Source organism: Rhamphochromis sp. 'chilingali' (genome assembly GCF_963969265.1).
Source record: "Rhamphochromis sp. 'chilingali' genome assembly, chromosome: 11".
Lineage (NCBI taxonomy): Eukaryota > Metazoa > Chordata > Actinopteri > Cichliformes > Cichlidae > Rhamphochromis > Rhamphochromis sp. 'chilingali'.
The window spans coordinates 830891-854348 of record NC_137938.1 but is presented as its reverse complement, the minus strand read 5'-3'; the positions used below and the strand labels follow the sequence as shown (position 1 = coordinate 854348).

The 23458-nt window shown below is 41.8% G+C and overlaps 1 protein-coding gene across 1 annotated transcript; it reads left to right on the top strand.

Moving 5' to 3' along the window:
• Positions 1 to 1937: 1937 nt before the first annotated feature.
• On the top strand, positions 1938 to 21509 carry LOC308405512 (uncharacterized protein; the record flags this gene model as incomplete). The annotated part of the gene is made up of 3 exons (XM_080896184.1): positions 1938 to 3652; positions 17803 to 18835; positions 21443 to 21509. Exons 2-3 carry the CDS (start codon positions 18036 to 18038, stop codon positions 21507 to 21509), a joined length of 867 nt encoding a protein of 288 aa, XP_080752310.1. The 5' UTR covers positions 1938 to 3652; positions 17803 to 18035.
• Positions 21510 to 23458: the final 1949 nt, after the last annotated feature.

Genomic DNA, 23458 nt, shown 5'->3' with positions numbered 1-23458 from the left:
ACATAAAACATTTTGTAATTATAAGGATAATTACATGATATATATTAGATATAATCTAAAACAGTCTGCGGTGTTTATATACAAATATTCAACTATCCCAGAATTAAACCAGGTCTAAATAAAAAGGAGTGAGTATCACTACAAAGGTTAACTCAGTGGTCCTAATGCTACAGTTTGATATCAGCAAACACCGAGCGCATACATTGATGTGACACCACAGCCATGCTATCATCGCAAACACTGATAACAGCATAAATCGAATTAAATCGGGACTTGATGAGAGCTTCTGAGTATCACTAGAAATATTATAAACAGTCGTCTCCGTACCACAGCTTGCTATCAGTAAACACCGAGAGCATTCACTGTTAGCATAGCACATCCATGTTAGCAGTGTATAAATGGATGGTTTAGCATATATTAGCACAGGTATCAATAAAGGACTACCGTATTAAACACTTTTACTAACCTCAGGCAGATGGACAGGCGCTCTGCAGGTGGGATTGAGCGCCTGTAGCTGGTGTCTAGGCGGGCGATGCTGGGACCGACGCGGGAAAGCAGGTCCTCAAACTGGCCGAGTGAGAGACGGTGATATCGCTGGAATCGGCCGTCATCCAGGCGCAGCTCCTGGAGCAAATGGTGAAACTCACCAAACTGCTCACGCGTCTGGAGGACCTGATGGACCCAGGTACGGCGAGGACATCCTTAACGCTGCTGCTCTGCTCTCCACAGTACATAGAGAAGGGAGACTCTCTCTTCAAGCGCTAGCTCGACAGCTGCCATCTAGCAACGATACCGTCTGGCACAACTCCCTCCCACATTTCCGGTTCACGCGCGTTTTCTTGGACACGCATTGAGGCGCGAATGTGCACGCGTCAAATTAGGGGTGTTTGGGGCGTTTTGTTCGCGTCCATCGCGTTCAGTGTGAACATGTTATTGGCTTTAGACAATGTAAATTTACCAATACAATAATAATAATAATAATGGATTTATATAGCGCTTTTCAAGGCACCCAAAGCGCTTTACAATACCACTATTCATTCACTCTCACATTCACACACTGGTGGAGGCAGCTACGGTTGTAGCCACAGCTGCCCTGGGGCAGACTGACAGAAGCGAGGCTGCCATATCGCGCCATCGGCCCCTCTGGCCAACACCAGTAGACAAGTAGGGTAAAGTGTCTTGCCCAGGGACACAACGACCAGAACAGAGAGCCCAGGGATCGAACCGGCGACCTTCCGGTTACAGAGGCGATTCCCAACCCCCTGAGCCACGGTCGCCCAGTGCAGTACAATGTTACACAGTACATTTCTATTGTGGTTTTGAGCATGTTGATTAAGCTCCTTGTCCATCTGAACAGGCCGGAAATCCATGACCTAACCTCTGACCTTCACTACTTATTTTGGCGAGAAATATTTACGTTTGGCTTGGCTTACATCAACCAAATTAAAGCCTACGATCAGCTAATTTCACTGAGAACACATATTGTTGGACCACAAGGTAAAGCATGCATTGTCAGAGTTAAATAGACTGCCACACATGAGCTCAGTGACATGGAAGAAGGCCATTTATTTTTCATTTCAAGCTTTTAATGATGTCAAACACGTCACACGTGATGGGACGATAACTTGGTTCTACTTGCGTCTCTGTTCTGTTGCATTAGTGCTGCGATACTACAAATACAAGTCAAAATATTTTTGTTATGCTTCTTATAATTTTAGGAATCATATGATAAAGGAGCTCACACTGCATCAGTGTGACAGTGACTCATGGTCATTTGAATGAAAACCAGTTAAAATATCTTACAGCATTACAGAAGTGAAATACAATAATGAAAAGGTGATGAGGAACATAATACCTAATAATACCATAATAACATAATTTAATATAATTGAACTAAAAGCCTGTATATCCGGTTGTTCAGTGATGACACGACGAATCCTACTTCCGGGTCTAAAGTAGTCTGCGTTTAATATGGCTTTTGTGTTGTTAACATGTTTAATGTTTTGTATTTTCTTCTATTTGATCTCAAAAAGCTCCTAAAACAGTCAGTGATCACTGTTGACCTCCCTCGGCTTTTATTACCGCTAATCATTTATTTAAGCTCAGTTTTTAAAACCTTAGGATGTAGCTACAGCCCAGCCCATGCAGCAGTATATGAATGACTAACCTTGTATTGTGGATGGATTATCTCAGTTGTTCTCCTGGCTGAAGTTTGGTCCTTTTACAGCATCCTGCCATGCGATTACATTTGTTCCTGACCACCGAGAACACTCACGTTAACTTTTATCGAGTGGAAAAAAAGTTAGCTTGTTTATATTATGCTAACATAGCTGTGTCGCTAGCGGTCACGTATAGGGTTGCCAACCGTCCCTTAAAATACGGAATCGTCCCGTATTTCGAAACAAAAGTTCACGTCCCATATTGAGCTAATAAGGGACGCACTTTGTCCCGTAATACAGTGAGAATCAAAAGTAGTCTATAAATGTTTATGGAATTAACGCTTTGTTTGAAAACATAATTCCCAGCCCCTCTCCTGCTTTGTGACCAATGAGCTGACAGCACACTTATGACAATTCGAGTATGACAATTCAGATTACCGCTCATCTCATTGGTCAAGGAAAGGTCGCTTACGGAGAAAATACCGGAAGACAACAGATGACCACAACAAGAAGCATGGCCGACAGGGAAACAAACGCCGACACTGCGGTGCAAGTCTCGGACGACAGTACACCTAAAGCTGGGCAGACACTGTGCGATTTTTTCAGTCACGTTATTCAGCTCCTGCTCAAACTGCACGATTGACTCGCAGGGGTTAGAAGTTGGTAGGTCACGATGCAGGTCTCACACTATACGCCCGATGCTCTGATGCGACCTGAGAGCTCACACTGTGCCTCCATAAAATGAAGGTTATAACAGAAAATCTGTCGCTCCCCCTCTCTCTCTGTCTTTCACTCACACAGACACACCACCACCATCAACTTTGTTAAATTGCTAATGAAAAACATGATCAGGCAGCTGTGATTGAGCAGCATGTAAATCCAACTATTTTCACGGTTGTTGTGTCGTGAAAATTTTGTGAGGCCACATCGAAAAGGCTCGGATGAGCTTTTCAAAGTTCTACAAGTTGTGCCTCCATCGCTTGTGTCCAGATCACACGCTGCACAGCCGTGCTGCTCCGTCTTTTTCACCGACGTTTACGTGTTTGCGCGTGAGCAGTGTGAGCGGCTCACGAGCGATTGATGATCGGGAGCTGGTCGTGAGGTGTTAATCGCTTCTCGTTACCCCACGTATACTACACGACGCACGATGAAGGCCAAAATCGGGCCGATCACCAAAACGGTCGCACGACTCATAAATCGTCTCAAAATGGGCCAAAAACCGCACAGTGTGAGCCCAGCATTAGAGCAGCAATGTTTGTTCGCCCAGAGAAAGAAAAAAAGGCTGCAAAAGCACAGGGAGGAATGGGAAAAAGAAAACACTGGGCTGGGAAAATGCACGATAACACCTTTAAAGCGCACTGCACTGTGTGCCGGAGCACTTTTTCCATAGGCATGCTTCTAATGGTGGGCACATGAAGAACATGAGGGGCCTGAAAGCTCGGGGAACCCTTAACCAATTTCTTGTCCACCAGGCCACGGCAGAAGCAGATATGGTATGTAAACACTGGTTTGTTTTTTTAAACCCTCTGGTTAAGGTTAATATGGGCATGTGCAGTGAATATCAGCGCTATGTGGCCAGAAGTGTGATAATATAACTTATTTTGTGTAATAAACAACTGCAAGGATAGATGATTACAACAAATAGATCACTAATACATAAAAGTAATACATAGATGAATAATGATGATGAGTTATGATGCGTAATCATGGGAACAAGCGGGTTTGAAATAATACCTCAGCTGAAGCCAGTTGTACTAAATGCACTATATGTGCACTGTTACATGAATATTTTTCGTTCTATTGTTTTCTATTAATTTATATAATTTTAAGTTAAGCAGGACAGAGTTCTTTTAAAGAAAGATTTACTTATATTCTCAAAAGTTAAGCATGACAGGCTTCTGTTTAAGAAAGAGACCTGTTTTACTGTGTTAATGTTGTCATTTTGAGCTAAAAATAAATGGCTAAATGATCATTTGTTTCCCACATGGTCATATCACAAAGAATATGCATCTGCTTAAATCAAATTCAAGTCAAATGGTTAAAAAATAATTTCACACACAAAAAAAGAGCTACAAAATTCACCACACTGTGAAGGGTGAACTGGGTTGCCCGGCCCTGGCCACGAGGTGTCCCTTATTTATTTTTCAGGGAGTTGGCAACCCTAGTCACGTAGCACATCATTATATACCAGCTAGCCCAACTTCAGTAACCCTACAAACGTCACTGCTGTTTAGTTTTCTGTCTTCATTTATGCTGGAAGTGATAACAGAGCTGTACGTTTGAATTTGTTTCCAAAGCCCCGCAGTCAGGACATGCTATATTGTATTTAGATAGAAGCTAGCGAGCTAACTCCCTGCTAACTTCTAACTCCGTTAAATGTCATAAATTCCGTTTTCATGGATGCCTGGATGTTAAACTCAATTGTTACACCTGGTAGAGCAGAACGCTGATCATTTTATTAAAGATGAAAGACTTTAGACAGTTTTTCAACTCTCAGTAATGCCACAGTGATCGTTTGATATATGGACCTGCAGCAGAGTTTAGGCCCAGACACGGCTAGTGACGTCAGACTGAACAACCGGATAGAGTACCTGTAAGACATGGCACCAACTTTCAAATAATGTGATCAACATAAAGAGAAATATTTTGTATTTATTTGTATATTTGCAGTATTTCTTCTCTTAACCTAATATACAGATGTACTGCACAAAGTGGATCTCCTGGGGCATCCCATTCATTTTCTACCACAAGCAGACTAGACTTCAAAGACTGTTCCATCACAGGCATACTGACCTTTTGGCGTACACTCTCCCATACGCACAGTCATCTCCTCCATGGAAATAGGTTTCAGTCCATCCTCAGCACTGGGCTGATCAAGTTCCTCCTGCATGGAAAAGAGTATAAATGTATGACATGGACCATGAGTCATGGTACGGCTGTGTGGCAGGCAGGATGTAGGACCCAAGACACTCAATTGCAGAAATAAACTTAAAGAGGATGCTTTATTGCAGTTGCATAAACTCCACAAAAATAAACCTACAAAAACAAACCAAAACTAGAAACAGGGAAATAGTAACGTAACCTGCAAACCATGGACAGAGATCTCAGGGAGCACGGAAAGAGAAACACAGGGCTACAATACACTGAGGGAAACGAGGGAACAAGACACGGCTGGGAGCAATGAAACATGACGAGACCAGGGTGAAGCAAAACTAGACACACTAGCTGTGTCCCAAAACGTCGGCTTCATCCTCCGGAGGCCGCATTTAAAGGCCGATTACGTCACAGCCAGGCGACGAAGGCTGTCCCAATTCGTCGACTCCTTCAAATGCGGCCGACAAATGCGTCCTTCATTTCCCCGAATTTGAAGGATGGGTCGGGTGTGTCCTTCGTGGCCCACCATATCCCAGAATTCATAGCGCAGCCCAGCCAAATTTTAGCTGCCAACAATGGCGGCCGCTACTGAGTTTTAAAATTAGTCTTATTATTCTTTCTGGGCCACAAAATAAACTTTTAACATATATTCAGGCGAGAATGTAGCTGTGTAAATTACAAATATCTGCTTGGTTTATCAAGACATCACATATTTGCAAAAGTGTGCCGACGTTTTCGGAGACGTCTGTTACCCACCAGCTCGATAGCAAGCCGGGGGGTTCAATGGTCACACAGCCGGCGAGAGCAGCGGACTCCCGGCTTCATCATTTTCAGACCCCGCTCTTTTGCTACTCAGGTTAAACATGATATATAAGTCACTCGGATAACTTAAAAATGTAATTGTTGGGCTTTTTTCTGTGTTTTATTTGTTCCGAAGTAAATCGGTTTGGCTGAGATCAAAGTTATTAGATTAAATAAAACTTTATTAATCCATCGGGTGGGTTCCTCCGGGATTTTCACACAGCTGAATAAACGTCAAACAGAAAACTGATTAAACAGAAGTGTGAGACGGTCGAGAATTTACGCCAGTGTCCTGTTATATTTTAGATAGCAAGGAGCAGACGGCCGAGTTTATTAAACTCCACCGAGACAGCGGTGACACAAATCTGAAGGCTAGACCGTCCCATTTCACAGCCTCGCACTTCCGGCCTTCTCGGTCTTTGAAGGACCCGGCCCACGTAGACCACGAAGGCCGGGTTCTCCAAAGGATGCAGCCAACGTTTTGGGACACAGCTCATGACATTAGACAGGGACCATCAAAGTAAAACAGGAAGTATAACACAGAGACTTGACACTGAGGAAAAGGAACACTACGGAAGAGGATTAGGGCCACTGGAAAAAAAAAAAAAAAGAATTCTGACTTTATTCTCAGAATTCTGACTTTTTTCTCAGAATTCTGAGATTAAAGTCAGAATTCTGACTTTTTTCTCAGAATTCTGACTTTATTCTCAGAATTCTGACTTTTTTCTCAGAATTCTGAGATTAAAGTCAGAATTCTGACTTTTTTCTCAGAATTCTGACTTTAATCTCAGAATTCTGACTTTATTCTCAGAATTCTGACTTTTTTCTCAGAATTCTGACTTTTTTCTCAGAATTCTGAGATTAAAGTCAGAATTCTGACTTTTTTCTCAGAATTCTGACTTTTTTCTCAGAATTCTGACTTTAATCTCAGAATTCTGACTTTATTCTCAGAATTCTGACTTTTTTCTCAGAATTCTGACTTTAATCTCAGAATTCTGACTTTTTTCTCAGAATTCTGACTTTATTCTCAGAATTCTGAGATTAAAGTCAGAATTCTGACTTTAATCTCAGAATTTTGAGGTGGGCACCTGCAGGCTTCCAGCTTCGGTGACAGCGATGTGTCCAGTTTGGCAGGTGGAGAACTAATTCACTAAATATGGTGGATATAAGTGACTTTTTGCGTGGCCGAGGGGTCCCCGAAGATGCTATTTTATTAATGGAAGAGCAGAAGGTGAGTAACAAAAAAGAGAAATAGTTTGGTGTCTCCTATTTTTACAGGAAAACAGTTACGGTACAGTTACGGTTAGCTGTTAGCATGCTTGTTAGCTTATAATGTTATATAGGAATGAACGTGTTTCACGATGTTACAGTATACTAGGTGAATTGACGTTTTAACTGTTGTTGATCGCAGGATCATCCCAGATGGGTTCGTTGCATTTTATTTTATTGTTCTACTATTTCAGAGTTTTTCAAGGCAGTTAAGCGGAGCTGTGTTACAGATGCTAGCCGCCTGCCAATATCACTGATATATTTGATGTGTACAAGTAAGTTACACTTAGTACAGCGGAGGAGAGAAGCTGTAATGAATGTTTATGCGGATATTTCACTCAGAAAAATGGGTGGCGTTCATACACAGCCACCGACACAGCCCCGGTTGTTGTTCTGACGGTGGCCGACTGACGATCCCCTCACAACATGTTAGCTAACACAAACTAATGTAGTGCATGTAACTGTGTATACGTTAGTGGTACAGTGTCGGAAGAAATGAGCAAACTGTTTATAATGTCAGAATGACATCATCTTTCTCCTATATATAAAAGTGCTGGCTGAGGAGCGCTGCCGGGTTGAACTTTGACCTCGGAGTGACGTGACGTTTGTTCGCACAACCAATAGAAGTGCAGAAAGTCGCAAATCAGGCATATTGTTCGCATAAACACAAAAATAAATAACGAAATAATCCCGATATTGTGCCAAAGACTGATTTACAATGTTACTTTGTGTTCTATGTGTAATACCTTTGCTTAAATGACTAAATGGACTGTGTATTTATGACTCTGCGTTATAGTCTTACATACATAAGTAACATTCATATGTACAGATAAAAATGTACAGAGCTATGTACACAAGCGTGTACACAAAAGTCTACTGCTGATCGAGCTGCTCAGTGGTCGTACAGTCTCATGCAGAGAGCGTGGAGGTGTTGTCCATGGTGGATGTTAGCTTAGACAACATCCTCTCCTCCCCAGTCTGCTCAGTGGACTTTAGCAGACCGCTAAAGCTGGCCCTCCCGACCAGTTTGTTAAGTTTCCCCCGTCCCTCTCTGCCATTCCACCACTCCAGCAGACCACAACATAAAAGACAGCAGACGCCACCACAGTGTCGTAGAACATCCTTAGAAGACGTACTACCTACATCATAACCAATCAAGTCCCGCTTTTTTTTAAATACAGAAGAGGATTTATTATTTACTGAAAGGCTATGCCTTAGTTTGCTTCTTTCATTATTGTGTTTCGCCCTGCATAAAATAGATAGCTTTTCTGATAACTACAGTCAATACTCTCCTACTGGCATTAACGAGGCCTAAGAGGCTTAACTTTAATATTGCTTTGCAGTGTAAATGTTGCAGAAAATGACTGTCTTTTCTTTCTTCCTGTGTGCAGATTGACTGTGACGTCATAGCGCTGATGGATGACGCAACTTTGGCAAACTACATTCCCTCGTACGGAGACCGAATTGCCGTCTTCAATTTCTGCAAAAGCAAGCAACCACTGTCAAAAAGAAAACTAGGACTTCTGCAAAAACTTCGTGAGAAAATGAAAACCAGAAAAGAAAGTCCAAAGGAGAACACTTCACATACAGATGCAGGAATAAGACAGACAAAGAAGCAAAAAGCAACACGCAATGTTGAGATAGGATGGATACATTGTGATGGAAAAATAGCCAAACAGGTGAGAGCGAAGCAGGGAGGTGGCACTAGAAAAATTCAAATGGCCACTGATGCTGGATTAAAAGATATTCTTCAGGAAGGAAAGAAACTTTTTTTTCCTAATGGCATATCTCCTAAGGGATGTGAAACAGATTTTGAGTTTGAGGTTTGGGACTTTAAACAGAACCACCTTACTGATGATACCTGCCAGTCTATTGGCAATATGTATGAGGCAGCGAGACTGACAATGTTACGCTTCTACATTGCAACAAAACCAAAAGATCCTGAAGAAGATGCCAGCGAGACATCTGAAGTGGTGTTTGTCTCAGAAAGCAGTGGCAGTGATATTAATCCATTGCAAGTGGGGGAAGTCAGGGGTAATTTTGATGAAGTCATCGCTGGTTCAGAAATTTTAGATGATCCAGAAATTACTTTTGGTCCAATTTTTTGATGCTGAAGAAGATACAGAAGACACATTAGTCTATGAGGGTTTTCTTGTACCCCTCAGTCCACCTAATTCAGAGAACATAATAACAATCACCATACGTCATACTGACACTTTACATGACATGATTACTGCTTTCTCTGATGAGGAGATTTTGACCAAAACACTGAATGTGAAGTGCATACTTCCAGACAACACAGAAGAACCAGGCACTGGATCAGGAATACTAAGAGATGTACTCACATGCTTCTGGCATGAATTTTATGAGCGATGCACCCTAGGTGCAACCATTAAAGTGCCATTCATTCGCCATGATTTTCCTGCTGAAAAATGGAAGGCAGTTGGGCGAATACTCCTGAAAGGTTACCAAGAATGTCAGTATTTTCCAAATAAACTTGCAATCCCTTTTATGGAACAAGTGCTTTTCAGTGGTGTTTACAGTGATCTTAAAGCACACTTTCTACAGTTTGTCAGCAGCCAAGAATGTGATGTTTTGATGGAAGCAGTAAAAGATTTCTCTGCAGTTGACTTGGATGATCTTGTGGAAATTCTTGACAGTTATGGCTGTAGAAAAAGAATCACTGCTGAGACTCTTCCTACAATCCTTGATGAAATAGCACAAAAAGAGCTTGTCCAAAAACCAATGTTTGTTATTGACTGCTGGCGGGAGATCATCGACCCCCATATCTCCCTCAGTCCGGAGGGACTGACCAAGTTATTCTCTGAACTGCAACCAACTTCAAAAAAAGTGTGCCAGCTGCTGAAATTTGCTGTGGATTTGACTCCACAACAAAAAGAAGTGAAAAATCATCTCAAAAGATTCATCAGAGAGCTGGATAACATTAAACTTCAGAAATTTATGCGTTTCTGCACCGGATTTGACCTTATAGTAACAAACAGTATTTATGTGGAATTTTAAGATATGACAGAGTTTACAAGAAGACCAGTCGGACGCACGTGTGGGAATGTTCTGCAGCTAGCTAACAGCTATGAAAACTTCCCAGATTTTCGTTCTGAATTTAATGCAGTTCTTGAAAGTAATGTCTGGGTGATGGACATTGTTTAGACTCTCACAGCAATGCGCTACATTTGAACTGCTCATGCACACTAGAGCATAACTGTAAAGAGATGTTAGGAATATGTATTTTTATGTATTTTGAACTTATACAGTATACTTTTTTTAATTAGAGAGAAGTTTCTCATCTCTGTTAGAAGTCTAGTTTTGGCTAATATTTCATTTTCTTTTATCATTTTGAGTTTTACATAATACAGTCACAAAACAAAACGAACAGGTACACTGTTTACTACCATATCCAGAGCTGTCTTCACCAAATCCAAGCTTTCCAGCTGTAAGACAGAAACCTTCAGCAAAAGCATGAAGAAAGATTACTTAAGATCTATAAACTATAATTAAACTGCTCTTAAACGTTCTTTAATGCACCATGTGTGGTGTGAGAGCTCAGCACAGTCAAATACTTTTGTAAGTAATTAGTAGAAAGACTAATTCATTCAGATGGTATTTTCTTATTAGGTCAGGGCTAAAACTGAACATAGTTATAACGTAAAAGTAATGCTGTTATGCAACACTGTATTGTAAAAGGAATAAGTACAATTTTATACTTTAGCATTTGTCATGTCTGAAAACATTTTGCTTTACAGTATATGCAATTTTTAGTTAAGGTAGGTTAAGGTATCAAAGTTTGGCATTTGTTGTTGATTACAAAGGTTCCATATAAAGTTGGTGAAAATATTTTTTTAAATTCCAGTATTTTCTTAATGTCATATTGTTTCTAAGCATACCTGTTATTCATCCATCAAATTGATTCAAGCTGCTTAAAGGATTCAGTCTGTTTTGAAGATGGTTATTGATTACTGAGATCATAAATAAACACTGTACACTTCAGTGCAGTGGTCAAGTACTGTGATTATTCAGGCATCCTTTTGTAATGCCAAATTGTCATGTTCTCAGATATAGTATTAATCTTAACACCTGAAAAAATGTCTTGTTACTGCCAGAAATTATGCATTTTTATTTGTATGCATGTATGTTCTCAGTCATTCACACTTGTTTTTATTTCTATACCATAGATGACACTGAAGGAATATGTGATACCACAATAGCCAGTGTTCATGGTCTTTACAGTAAGTCACTGATGTATACTGATGCATAACAAGACTATATGAGATCTATAAGTTTGTTTTAAAAGTTGAGTCATTCTTGTTACAGGGCAGCTTATACGGTTATGAGTTTTAGCCATGTTATTGGCGTTGGCAAGAACAGGTTTCTTGTAAACTTTTTCCAATAAAATGTTACTGTACACAGTACATTTGTATTGTTGTTTTGAATATGTTCATCAAACTCCATATCTATTTGAACATGCCAGAATTCAAGAGACTGCCACACATGAGCTCAGTAACATGGAAGAATACCATTTATTTTTAATTTCAAACATTTCATAAAGATACACAAATATAAATGTAAAACATGTTGCACTTAATGGGACAATAACTTGGTTCCCCTTGCAGGAACTGTTTTGTTGCATTGTTGCTGGGATACTACAAATAAAAGTCAAAATATTTTTGGTATGTTTCTTATAATTTTAGGTTTCATATCATGAAGGAGCCTTGTATACAACAGCTAACACTGAATCAGTATAGCAATGATTCGTGGTCATTTTACATGAAAAACCAGCTAAAATATCTTACAACTAACAGAAGTGAAATACATTAATAATTAAGTGATGGATCTTCATATGGGTAAATGATTATAATAGCTTTGCTTTAATATAATTGCACTAAAAGCTCCCCAAAAGGCATAACGACTTTAAATATTAACAATGATACGTTTATAGAAACGTGCTGTTGTCAAGACCTAGAATTGTTAATGCTACTATGGTTTGCTGAAACATACCACAGATAACCCGGGCACTTAGCATATCATATGCTGGTGCCTGGGTTTCCAGCCATGAATATTAAGAGTAAAGGTTGATACAGAAAACAATGAGCAGGGAGCTGGTCAGTTTATATTTTATATACTATGCACATGTCTGGCAACAAAACACAGAAATTTATATTGCAATTTACTGGTAGGCAGGTTTACACCACTTATGATTCAATCAAAAATATAACATTTGTAAATGCAGTTTAATGTATGGCCTTTTAAAAGGATTGACATGTGTTTCATAACTGATTGATAATATCACAATATTCAGCTTTTTCAAGTAATATATAAACATTTCTGTTTAATGGTAGTGTGAATGTAGAAAAACATTTTTCATTTAATGCAGTGCAGAAATACCTGCATAAAAGGTACCTGTAAGACATGGCACCTACTATCAAATCACGTTATCAAGATAAAGAGAAATATTTTGTATTTATTTGTACATTTACACACTGAAGTTCCTTAAATACTTTGCAGTATTTCTTCTCTTAACCTAATGTACAGATCCGCAGCACCAAGTGGATCTCCTGGGGCATCCCATTCATTTTCTACCATAAGCAGACAACACAGTTCAAAGACTGTTTCATCACAGGGGTGTTGACCTTTTGGGCTACACTCTTCCATACACAAAGTGATATCCTCCATAGAAATAGGCTTCAGTCTATCCTCAGCACTGTGCAGCTCTGGAAATGAGTACATTACTACTGGTCGACCCGATGCTGCACTACCACTTGGCCGGATTTTGTGCGAGTTCCATGTGTTCACAACTTCATCAAGTTCATCCTACATGAAAAACAACACAATATAAGTACCGGTATATGAAACAGACCATGTACCAGTAGATTTAGCCAAAGTTGAGGCTTATTAACTCATTAATCAACAGACATAGAAACTGACCTCTAATTAATGTAAAACCAAGCAGCAACAACAAAAGAGCACTTTCACTAAACAGCACATGGACACAGAATGGTGCTGCATGATTCTGCTGTTGAATAGATAGCCCAACACTTTATACTCAGTGTGCAATGATTCTACAATATATTTTCAATAGAGAATTAACCAAATGATAGGATTGCTTTCTGAAACCGTGCCCAAAGGACCACTAGGTAACAGACTCCATAGTAATTTAAACCATGTGGCAATAAAAAAAAAAAATGCTCCATGCACCTGTGCTGAGAAAGGTGCAGTTACTTCCACTGATAACATGAATACAATTCCATCAAAGTATTAAAATGGAATCCCAAAAAGTTGATTCTGTTCATCTGGATGTAGCGTTTTCAGTGTGAGAAATGTTCTGTCAAAAAACATTCCTTACCTGGCTGATTGAGCATGCATCAAGACATATTAAAATGGAAATAAAATTCATATTTAATTTAAAGAAAAAAAATGTTCTAACCATATTTATATTTTCTATTTATGCAGCTAAGACATTACATAGCATGAGCACATGCTTTTACCTGAATAAGATTGAGAAAGCAGAATTGGATAAGACTTTTGTCCAAAAAATCCCCTGTGAAGTGGCCATCATCCTGAAAAGTTTGAAATAAGTTCATCCAAAATTGTGCACTCTGTTTGCGTAGGGTAGCCCACCATCCTTCTATACGTTGGTTGGCCGTACTTCTTCCGTAAAGGAAACTTTTCTCACCTGCAAAACTGTCTGTGTGGTTTCTCCGTAAAAACATCTGCATTTGTTCGACACAACCATTTTCGGTACCTCGGTCAGCACGTAACCTTTCTGGACATCCGCTGATGCATGAAACTGTTTTCAGAAAATAACTTGCAATCAATTTAGGGTCACTGTTTGTAGTATAAGCCTCCATCCATAAAACATAGCGGCTAAAACCATCTATGCAGCCACTGATAGCAATACCATATGGTTTCAACTTGTCATAGCCATCCATGTGCCAGAGAGCATTTGGCCCTCTGCAGCTGTACTGTCGTCTTCTCAACCGTCGAGCTCGTCTCAGTTCCACACCTTGAGGGTCAAGCAATTTGATTATGCATCTTACAGTATCTTGTGACACCACAAATCCATGTTGAATTGCACGTAGATGTAGCCAACGATAACCTTGCATCTGTCCATTTGTCATGATCTCTTGTTGGACAAAGGCTAGCACTTCCTCCAAGTTTGATTGATTCTTCCTTCTAAAAAGCCCAAGTCTTTTACAAATTCTCTTTAGAGTTCGAACACTTATAATTGTCTGATGACTATGTGCTAAAATTGAAAGTATTTCTTTGTTACTGAAAGAAAGTCTGAAATACAGTCTTATTAAGTCATCCAAATCTGACATGTCAGCCACTGTTTCTCTCACTTTGAGAGGTGAACTTTTTGCAGAAGTCCTAGTTTTCTTTTTGACAGTGGTTGCTTGCTTTTGCAGAAATTGAAGACGGCAATTCGGTCTCCGTACGAGGGAATGTAGTTTGCCAAAGTTGCGTCATCCATCAGCGCTATGACGTCACAGTCAATCTGCACACAGGAAGAAAGAAAAGACAGTCATTTTCTGCAACATTTACACTGCAAAGCAATATTAAAGTTAAGCCTCTTAGGTCACCGCTAATGCCAGTAGGAGAGTATTGACTGTAGTTATCAGAAAAGCTATCTATTTTATGCAGGGCGAAACACAATAATGAAAGAAGCAAACTAAGGCATAGCCTTTCAGTAAATAATAAATCCTCTTCTGTATTTAAAAAAAAGCGGGACTTGATTGGTTATGATGTAGGTAGTACGTCTTCTAAGGATGTTCTACGACACTGTGGTGGCGTCTGCTGTCTTTTATGTTGTGGTCTGCTGGAGTGGTGGAATGGCAGAGAGGGACGGGGGAAACTTAACAAACTGGTCGGGAGGGCCAGCTTTAGCGGTCTGCTAAAGTCCACTGAGCAGACTGGGGAGGAGAGGATGTTGTCTAAGCTAACATCCACCATGGACAACACCTCCACGCTCTCTGCATGAGACTGTACGACCACTGAGCAGCTCGATCAACAGTAGACTTTTGTGTACACGCTTGTGTACATAGCTCTGTACATTTTTATCTGTACATATGAATGTTACTTATGTATGTAAGACTATAACGCAGAGTCATAAATACACAGTCCATTTAGTCATTTAAGCAAAGGTATTACACATAGAACACAAAGTAACATTGTAAATCAGTCTTTGGCACAATATCGGGATTATTTCGTTATTTATTTTTGTGTTTATGCGAACAATATGCCTGATTTGCGACTTTCTGCACTTCTATTGGTTGTGCGAACAAACGTCACGTCACTCCGAGGTCAAAGTTCAACCCGGCAGCGCTCCTCAGCCAGCACTTTTATATATAGGAGAAAGATGATGTCATTCTGACATTATAAACAGTTTGCTCATTTCTTCCGACACTGTACCACTAACGTATACACAGTTACATGCACTACATTAGTTTGTGTTAGCTAACATGTTGTGAGGGGATCGTCAGTCGGCCACCGTCAGAACAACAACCGGGGCTGTGTCGGTGGCTGTGTATGAACGCCACCCATTTTTCTGAGTGAAATATCCGCATAAACATTCATTACAGCTTCTCTCCTCCGCTGTACTAAGTGTAACTTACTTGTACACATCAAATATATCAGTGATATTGGCAGGCGGCTAGCATCTGTAACACAGCTCCGCTTAACTGCCTTGAAAAACTCTGAAATAGTAGAACAATAAAATAAAATGCAACGAACCCATCTGGGATGATCCTGCGATCAACAACAGTTAAAACGTCAATTCACCTAGTATACTGTAACATCGTGAAACACGTTCATTCCTATATAACATTATAAGCTAACAAGCATGCTAACAGCTAACCGTAACTGTACCGTAACTGTTTTCCTGTAAAAATAGGAGACACCAAACTATTTCTCTTTTTTGTTACTCACCTTCTGCTCTTCCATTAATAAAATAGCATCTTCGGGGACCCCTCGGCCACGCAAAAAGTCACTTATATCCACCATATTTAGTGAATTAGTTCTCCACCTGCCAAACTGGACACATCGCTGTCACCGAAGCTGGAAGCCTGCAGGTGCCCACCTCAAAATTCTGAGATTAAAGTCAGAATTCTGACTTTAATCTCAGAATTCTGAGAATAAAGTCAGAATTCTGAGAAAAAAGTCAGAATTCTGAGATTAAAGTCAGAATTCTGAGAAAAAAGTCAGAATTCTGAGAAAAAAGTCAGAATTCTGAGATTAAAGTCAGAATTCTGAGAAAAAAGTCAGAATTCTGACTTTAATCTCAGAATTCTGAGAATAAAGTCAGAATTCTGAGAAAAAAGTCAGAATTCTGAGATTAAAGTCAGAATTCTGAGATTAAAGTCAGAATTCTGAGAAAAAAGTCAGAATTCTGAGAAAAAAGTCAGAATTCTGAGAATAAAGTCAGAATTCTGAGATTAAAGTCAGAATTCTTTTTTTTTTTTTCCTGTGGCCCTAATCCTCTTCCGTAGAACACGGAGCATGGAGACAGGAGAGACATAAGACCTGACTGACCAGGAACAATATAATAATAATAATGATAATAATAATAATACACTGTGTCACCGACCCATGACCTTGACACCATGTAACAATAACTTTAGGCTTATGAAGTCATTAAAACAGAGATATATAAAGTGACCTCTAATAAATATAAAAAATAAGCAGCAACAACAAAACAGCACATGGACACAGAATGGTGCTACACTTACTGTTAAATACATAGCCCAACACTTTATACTCAGTGTGCAATGATTCCACAGCGCTAGGGAACAGACTCACTAACCAGTGGCAATAACTCACTAACCATGCCCCTCTGGTGCACTTACTTCCACTGATAACATGAGTACAATTCCATCAAAGTATTAAAATGAAATCCCAAAAGTTGAATCTGTTCAGTGGGAGAAACGTTTCGTCACTCATCCAGGTGGCTTCTTCAGTCTCAGCTGACTGCAGGTTTCCAACCTTATAAACAGTACATTTGCATAATGACTGAAACCAGCCCAGAAAATAACTTGCAATCAATTTAGGGTCATTGTTTGAGGTATGAGCCTCCATCTATAAAACATAGAAGTTAAAACCGTCTATGCAGCATGCCATATGGTTTTAATTTGTCATAGTCATCCGTGTACCACAGTGCATGCCCTCTGCAGCTGTACTGACGTCTTCTCAACCTCATTCCACACCTTGTTGCTCAACCAATTTGATTTTGTATCTTATATCTGTGACACCACAAATCCACAGTGAACTGCACAGAACCATATCCAGCTTTGCATCTGTCCATTAGTCAGAATTCTGACCTTAATCTCAGAATTCTGGGAAAGAAAAAAAAGACGCCCACCTTTGTTTCCCCCCAGTGGCCCTAAACAAGGGCGGAGCTTATCAGAGTACTTTTGTTACACTGAGTTTGGAGAATTTTCATCAACACTGGATTATGGTGCTATAATAACTCTGAAAGAGTGAATTTCCTGCAAGATTTGACAGCTTACACTGTACAGAGTCATTTGAATAAAATTAATTTTAACTCTAAATATTTTCACCAACACTGCGGGACGTAAGGAGACATAAGGAGACGTCTTTGCTGCGTGATGGCGCCTGTGTGCACGGCTGGCCGTCGTCATCTTCACTCCTGTTTCATTTTTTTTCTTTTTTGAACTTTGTATGTTATTAGGGTTTCCCGTGACCAGCTGACCTTCAGATTGATTAATCATCGATGGATTCGCTATGCCAGACAACCGTCCCTCTCGTCCCTACCAGTGGCTTGTTTTCCTGTCCAGTGCTGGATAAGATCCTTTGGAGGCGGTGTCCGACACAGTAACCTAAGCCGAGATTGGGTACATAGCCCCAAGTCCGATAGGAGAAGGATCGTTGAGTGCGAGAGGAACTGACCTGAAAAATAGGATCATGGCCAAGCTTGAAACCTGGATCCCCCGTAGCCGGTTACCAAGATTACGTGAAGTACCCTCAGAAGGTCTGCTAGATGATGTTAATGCAGCACTACGGACAATACCCACAACCACGATTACCGACACTAACAAGCTGATCTACAATATGGCAGCAGTGATCAGTGAGATGCTTGGCTACAAGTTGAACAGCCACAAGGGGCAGTACCCTCCATGGAGAAGGAGGCTAGAGGGCAAGATCAAAGTAGCACGGAGGGAGGTTAGCCAACTAACGGAGTTGCAGAAAGGTGCGACAAAGAAGGTGCATAAGAAATACAGCAAGCTGTCCATACCTGAGGCCTTGGAAACTGCCAAGCAAAGACTCACAGCCTTGGCCAGCCGCTTGAGGAGGTACACCAGAGAGATAGAAGGCAGGAGAATAAACCAGCTGTTCTCCACAGAACCAGCAAAGGTGTACTCTCAGTGGCAAGGGAACAATAATAATAAGAGAACAGCACCACCAAGGCTGGAGACAGAGCAATACTGGAAGAGCATATGGGAGAAGGACGCAACCCATAACGGCAATGCTCAGTGGCTAGTGGATCTGAGGGCAGACCACAGCGACCTCCCTGAACAGGGTCAAGTAACCATCACAGTGGCAGATATCCAAGAAAGGGTCTCCAGTATGAAGAGTTGGACAGCACCAGGGCCCGACATGGTTCACGCCTACTGGCTGAAGAAGCTGACTGCACTCCACGAGCGTCTGGCAGCACAAATGAACCAGCTGCTAGTTAACGAGACACCTGGAATGGCTAACCGAAGGTCGGACGGTCCTGATCCCCAAGGACCCCAAGAAGGGACCGGTCCCCTCCAACTACCGACCAATAACCTGCCTCAGTACTACATAGAAGCTCCTGTCAGGCATCATATCGGCTAAGATGAACAGGCACATGGGTCAATACATGAGCGGGACACAGAAAGGAATTGGCAAGAATACCAGAGGCGCAAAACACCAGCTACTGGTAGACAGAACAGTCAGCCGAGACTGCAAGACCAGACTGACCAACCTGTGCACGGCCTGGATTGATTACAAGAAGGCCTATGACTCAATGCCCCACAGCTGGATACTGGAATGCCTAGAATTGTACAAGATCAATGGGACCCTAAGAGCCTTCAGCAGGAACTCAATGGGGATGTGGAGTACAACACTAGAGGCCAACTCCAAGCCCATAGCACAAGTCACCATCAAGTGCGGGATCTACCAAGGAGAAGCTCTGTCCCCACTGCTGTTCTGCATAGGCCTGAACCCCCTCAGTGAGATCATTAACAAGACTGGCTACGGATACCGACTACGGAACGGAGCAGTTGTCAGCCACCTCCTGTACATGGATGACATCAAGCTGTATGCCAAGAGTGAACAAGACATCGATTCACTGATCCACACTACCAGGCTATACAGCAATGACATTGGAATGTCGTTCGGACTGGAGAAGTGTAGTCGGATGGTAACAAAGAGAGGGAAGGTAGTCAGAACTGAGGGGATTGAACTACCAGAAGGCAACATTGCAGACATAGAGGACAGTTACAAGTACCTGGGGATCCCGCAGGCCAATGGGAACCATGAAGAGGCCGCTAGAAAAGCTGCAACCACCAAGTACCTGCAGAGGGTCAAGCAAGTCCTGAGGAGTCAGCTGAATGGTAAGAACAAGATCCGGGCCATCAACACGTACGCCCTGCCCGTGATCAGGTACCCTGCTGGGGTAATAGGCTGGCCAAAGGAGGAGATAGAAGCCACTGACATAAAGACAAGAAAGCTCCTTACCATGCATGGAGGGTTTCACCCCAAGTCCAGCACCCTGAGGCTGTACGCTAAGCGGAAGGAAGGGGGCCGGGGACTGGTGAGTGTCAGCACCACAGTCCAGGATGAGACAACGAACATCCAAGAATACATTGGGAAGATGGCCCCAACTGACCGAGTGCTCAGTGAATACCTCAGGCAGCAGAAACCCAAAAAAGAGGAGGGAGACAAGGAACCATCATGGAAGGACAGGCCCCTGCACGGTATGTACCACCGGCAGATAGAGGAGGGTGCCTGATATCCAGAAATCCTACCAGTGGCTGGACAAAGCTGGACTGAAAGACAGCACAGAGGCACTAATCATGGCAGCACAAGAACAAGCTCTGAGTACAAGATCCATAGAGGCTGGGGTCTATCACACCAGGCAAGACCCCAGGTGCAGGCTGTGTAAAGATGCCCCAGAGACAATCCAGCACATAACAGCAGGGTGCAAGATGCTAGCAGGCAAGGCATACATGGAACGCCATAACCAAGTGGCCGGCATAGTGTACAGGAACATCTGTGCCGAGTATAACCTGGAAGTCCCGAGGTCAAAATGGGAGATGCCCCCAAGGGTGGTGGAGAATGACCGAGCTAAGATCCTGTGGGACTTCCAGATACAGACGGACAAAATGGTGGTGGCTAACCAACCGGACATAGTGGTGGTAGACAAACAGAAGAAGACGGCCGTAGTGATCGATGTAGCGGTTCCGAATGACAGCAATATCAGGAAGAAGGAACACGAGAAGCTGGAGAAATACCAAGGGCTCAGAGAAGAGCTCGAGAGGATGTGGAGGGTGAAGGTAACGGTGGTCCCCGTGGTAATCGGAGCACTAGGTGCGGTGACTCCCAAGCTAGGCGAGTGGCTCCAGCAGATCCTGGGAATAACATCGGAGATCTCTGTCCAGAAGAGCGCAGTCCTGGGAACAGCTAAGATACTGCGCAGGACCCTAAAGCTCCCAGGCCTCTGGTAGAGGACCCGAGCTTGAAGGATAAACCGCCCACAGGGGCGTGCTGGGTGTTTTGGGTTTTTTTCATATGTAAATCTTCAGTGATTTTTATAAGCAGTTCAGGGATTTGATTGGCACATTGCACAAAATGTTGCACGCAGCTTTAGCATAGCTGTTGAAGTCATATCACAGAGAAATAGTAATTTAAACAAACCTCATCACGTATTTATAAATGGAGTTGTGCCCATTTGTTTCCAGTTCAGCTCATTCACGGGTCTGCTGTGATTCACATGAGTTTCCTGTTCATGTATACGTGAACTCTGTTTGTAGATGTGCTGCTCCTCTGTGCAGTTGGGCCCATAATACTCTGTCTTTGCCCATGGTAATGTCATCCACACAATATTCACTTGGAATGCGGCTTACGTAGGCTACAGCAGTATCAGAGATGACAAGTCAAACATGGGATATTCACATAAATAATACTCAAACTGATGCATTGTTTTTACAAGACGTGCCCTTTAGTGTGGTCTCAGGATGTGTGTGAGAGTGTGTGTTGTTATTCATGTGTACTTTATGTGTGTGTGTGTTTCAGTAAGAGAGAAAGCATGAGTGAATCACTCTCTCACTCTCAGTTCTCTGCAGCATCGCCAGATTTCAGTGGACAGCACTCATGCGTGCAGCTGGGGGAAGGGAGGTGAGGCCCGGCTGAGAGGAGAAACCCTACATTTAAATAAATTAAATGAAGTGAGAGGCCACACGAGACATCTTCTTTGTAGTTTTAACTTACAGTAGGTGAGCTATGAATTAGAATGAGCTCGTCTGTTTGAATGCACATGGCAGGCTGCTTTTGATCTCCTCTCCTGGCAAAATATGGAAGGATATGGACAGAAGTACACTAGACTTTATGTAGCGCTAGCTTCTAGTCTCAGGGACTGCTCACACAGCTTCAGCACTTTATGTAGCTTTTGTTAAACAACAAAGTTTTCAGGTGAAAACAAAGACGTGACAGCAACAACAACAGAGCTCTATTAGATGTTGCATCTCAGGCACAAATGCAGCAGGAAAGAAAACTAAAGGAGCTGCTTCATAAACTCGTGTAAAGAAGCAGATTGAGACTGTAGCTTAGCTAAGGATAGGGGTGATCCTTGGGAAAACCTTGGGATGATTAAGCTGCACCTATAACTGTGGCTCTGGCACCCACAAAGGACAGCAGTAAGAGTATAACACCTCGGAGGTAAATGACATACTCCCAGGCAGCGGATGTGTTTAGTTTTCTGAAAAAAGTATACCTCGTTGGGCTTAAAGGATGCAAAACTGACTGCTGCTACTTTGCATCCTATCAAATGTGTCTGTCCTTCTTCTGTTGCTCAGAGAGCATGCTGATACAGAGGGAGAAGTGCTCCATCAAACTATTCATACAGCTTTAAAAAGCATGGCAGGTGTTGATTCTGTGTCCTAACCGTGGATACACAAGAACATTAGAGAGACAGGATCTAATGAACACCCATGTCATTAGTGGTCGACCTGTTCTAGCTCCTGAACAATAGCTGCCCCATTAGACCGATGGCCTATCACTCAATAATCTGTCTGTTTGTGTGTGAGACGCTGGGATCCAGAGCTCATTAGTTCAATGAGACCAAACCTCGTCTTCATTTTCAACAAATCAAAAATAAAACAAACAAAAAGACTTTAACTGGACACCTTGTACCATCACCTAAATCACGCCTCAACAAAGCTGGAATGATGTGTTAAATGTTAATGAAATAAGCCTGCAATCTTTGCCTCATTTAATTCTGATATGTTCTTCAGTACAAACACTGCATAGTGGAGACGGGCAACAAAAATTTGAAAAATGGACGTAACTCACATAAAGATATGTGCAGGAACATCTAAGAACTAATTAGCTTAATTAATAATGTAAATTTAAAGTATTTCAAGGTTCAAGGTTCTTTATTTGTCACATGCATAGTTATACAAGTATAACACACAGTGAAATGTAGCCTGACACGCTCCTCGACATGTGCAAAAATTGGGGGGGGGGGGGGGGGGGGTAGATGAAGAACATTATATATATATATACAGACATATAGTATATACACTGGGTGAATGTGCAGTAGTAGCAGCAAGCAGGTGAATTCTGTACATTAATATGAATAGACATCTGACTATTTTACAGGATAGACAATATAAACATATTTAAAATTAAAGGAATTGAAATGTACATTGTGCCTTGGTTTAGTGTCTGGAAGAGTCCTGTCTCAGTCAATTATAGATGATGTGAGAGGGCGGGTGTGTGTGTTTAGGGCATGGATGGCTTGGGGATAGAAGCTCCTCTTGAGTCTCTCTGTCCTTGCCCGGAAGATGCAGAACCTTCTACCAGATTGCAGAAGTTGGAACAGTTTGTTGCCAGGATGGGACGGGTCCTTCAGTATCTGCGCTGCTCTAGTCCGGCATCTCCTGGTGTAGGTGTCCTGAAGCGGGGGGAGAGCAATCCTGCAGCAGCGTTCTGCTGTACGGATCACTCTCTGGAGAGCTTTTTGGTCCTTCACACAGCTGTTCCCAAACCACGATGTCATGTTCTGTGTGAGGATGCTCTCCACAGCGCCTGTATAGAAAATCCTGAGGACCTTTGGAGAGACCCTGAACTTCCTCAGTTGT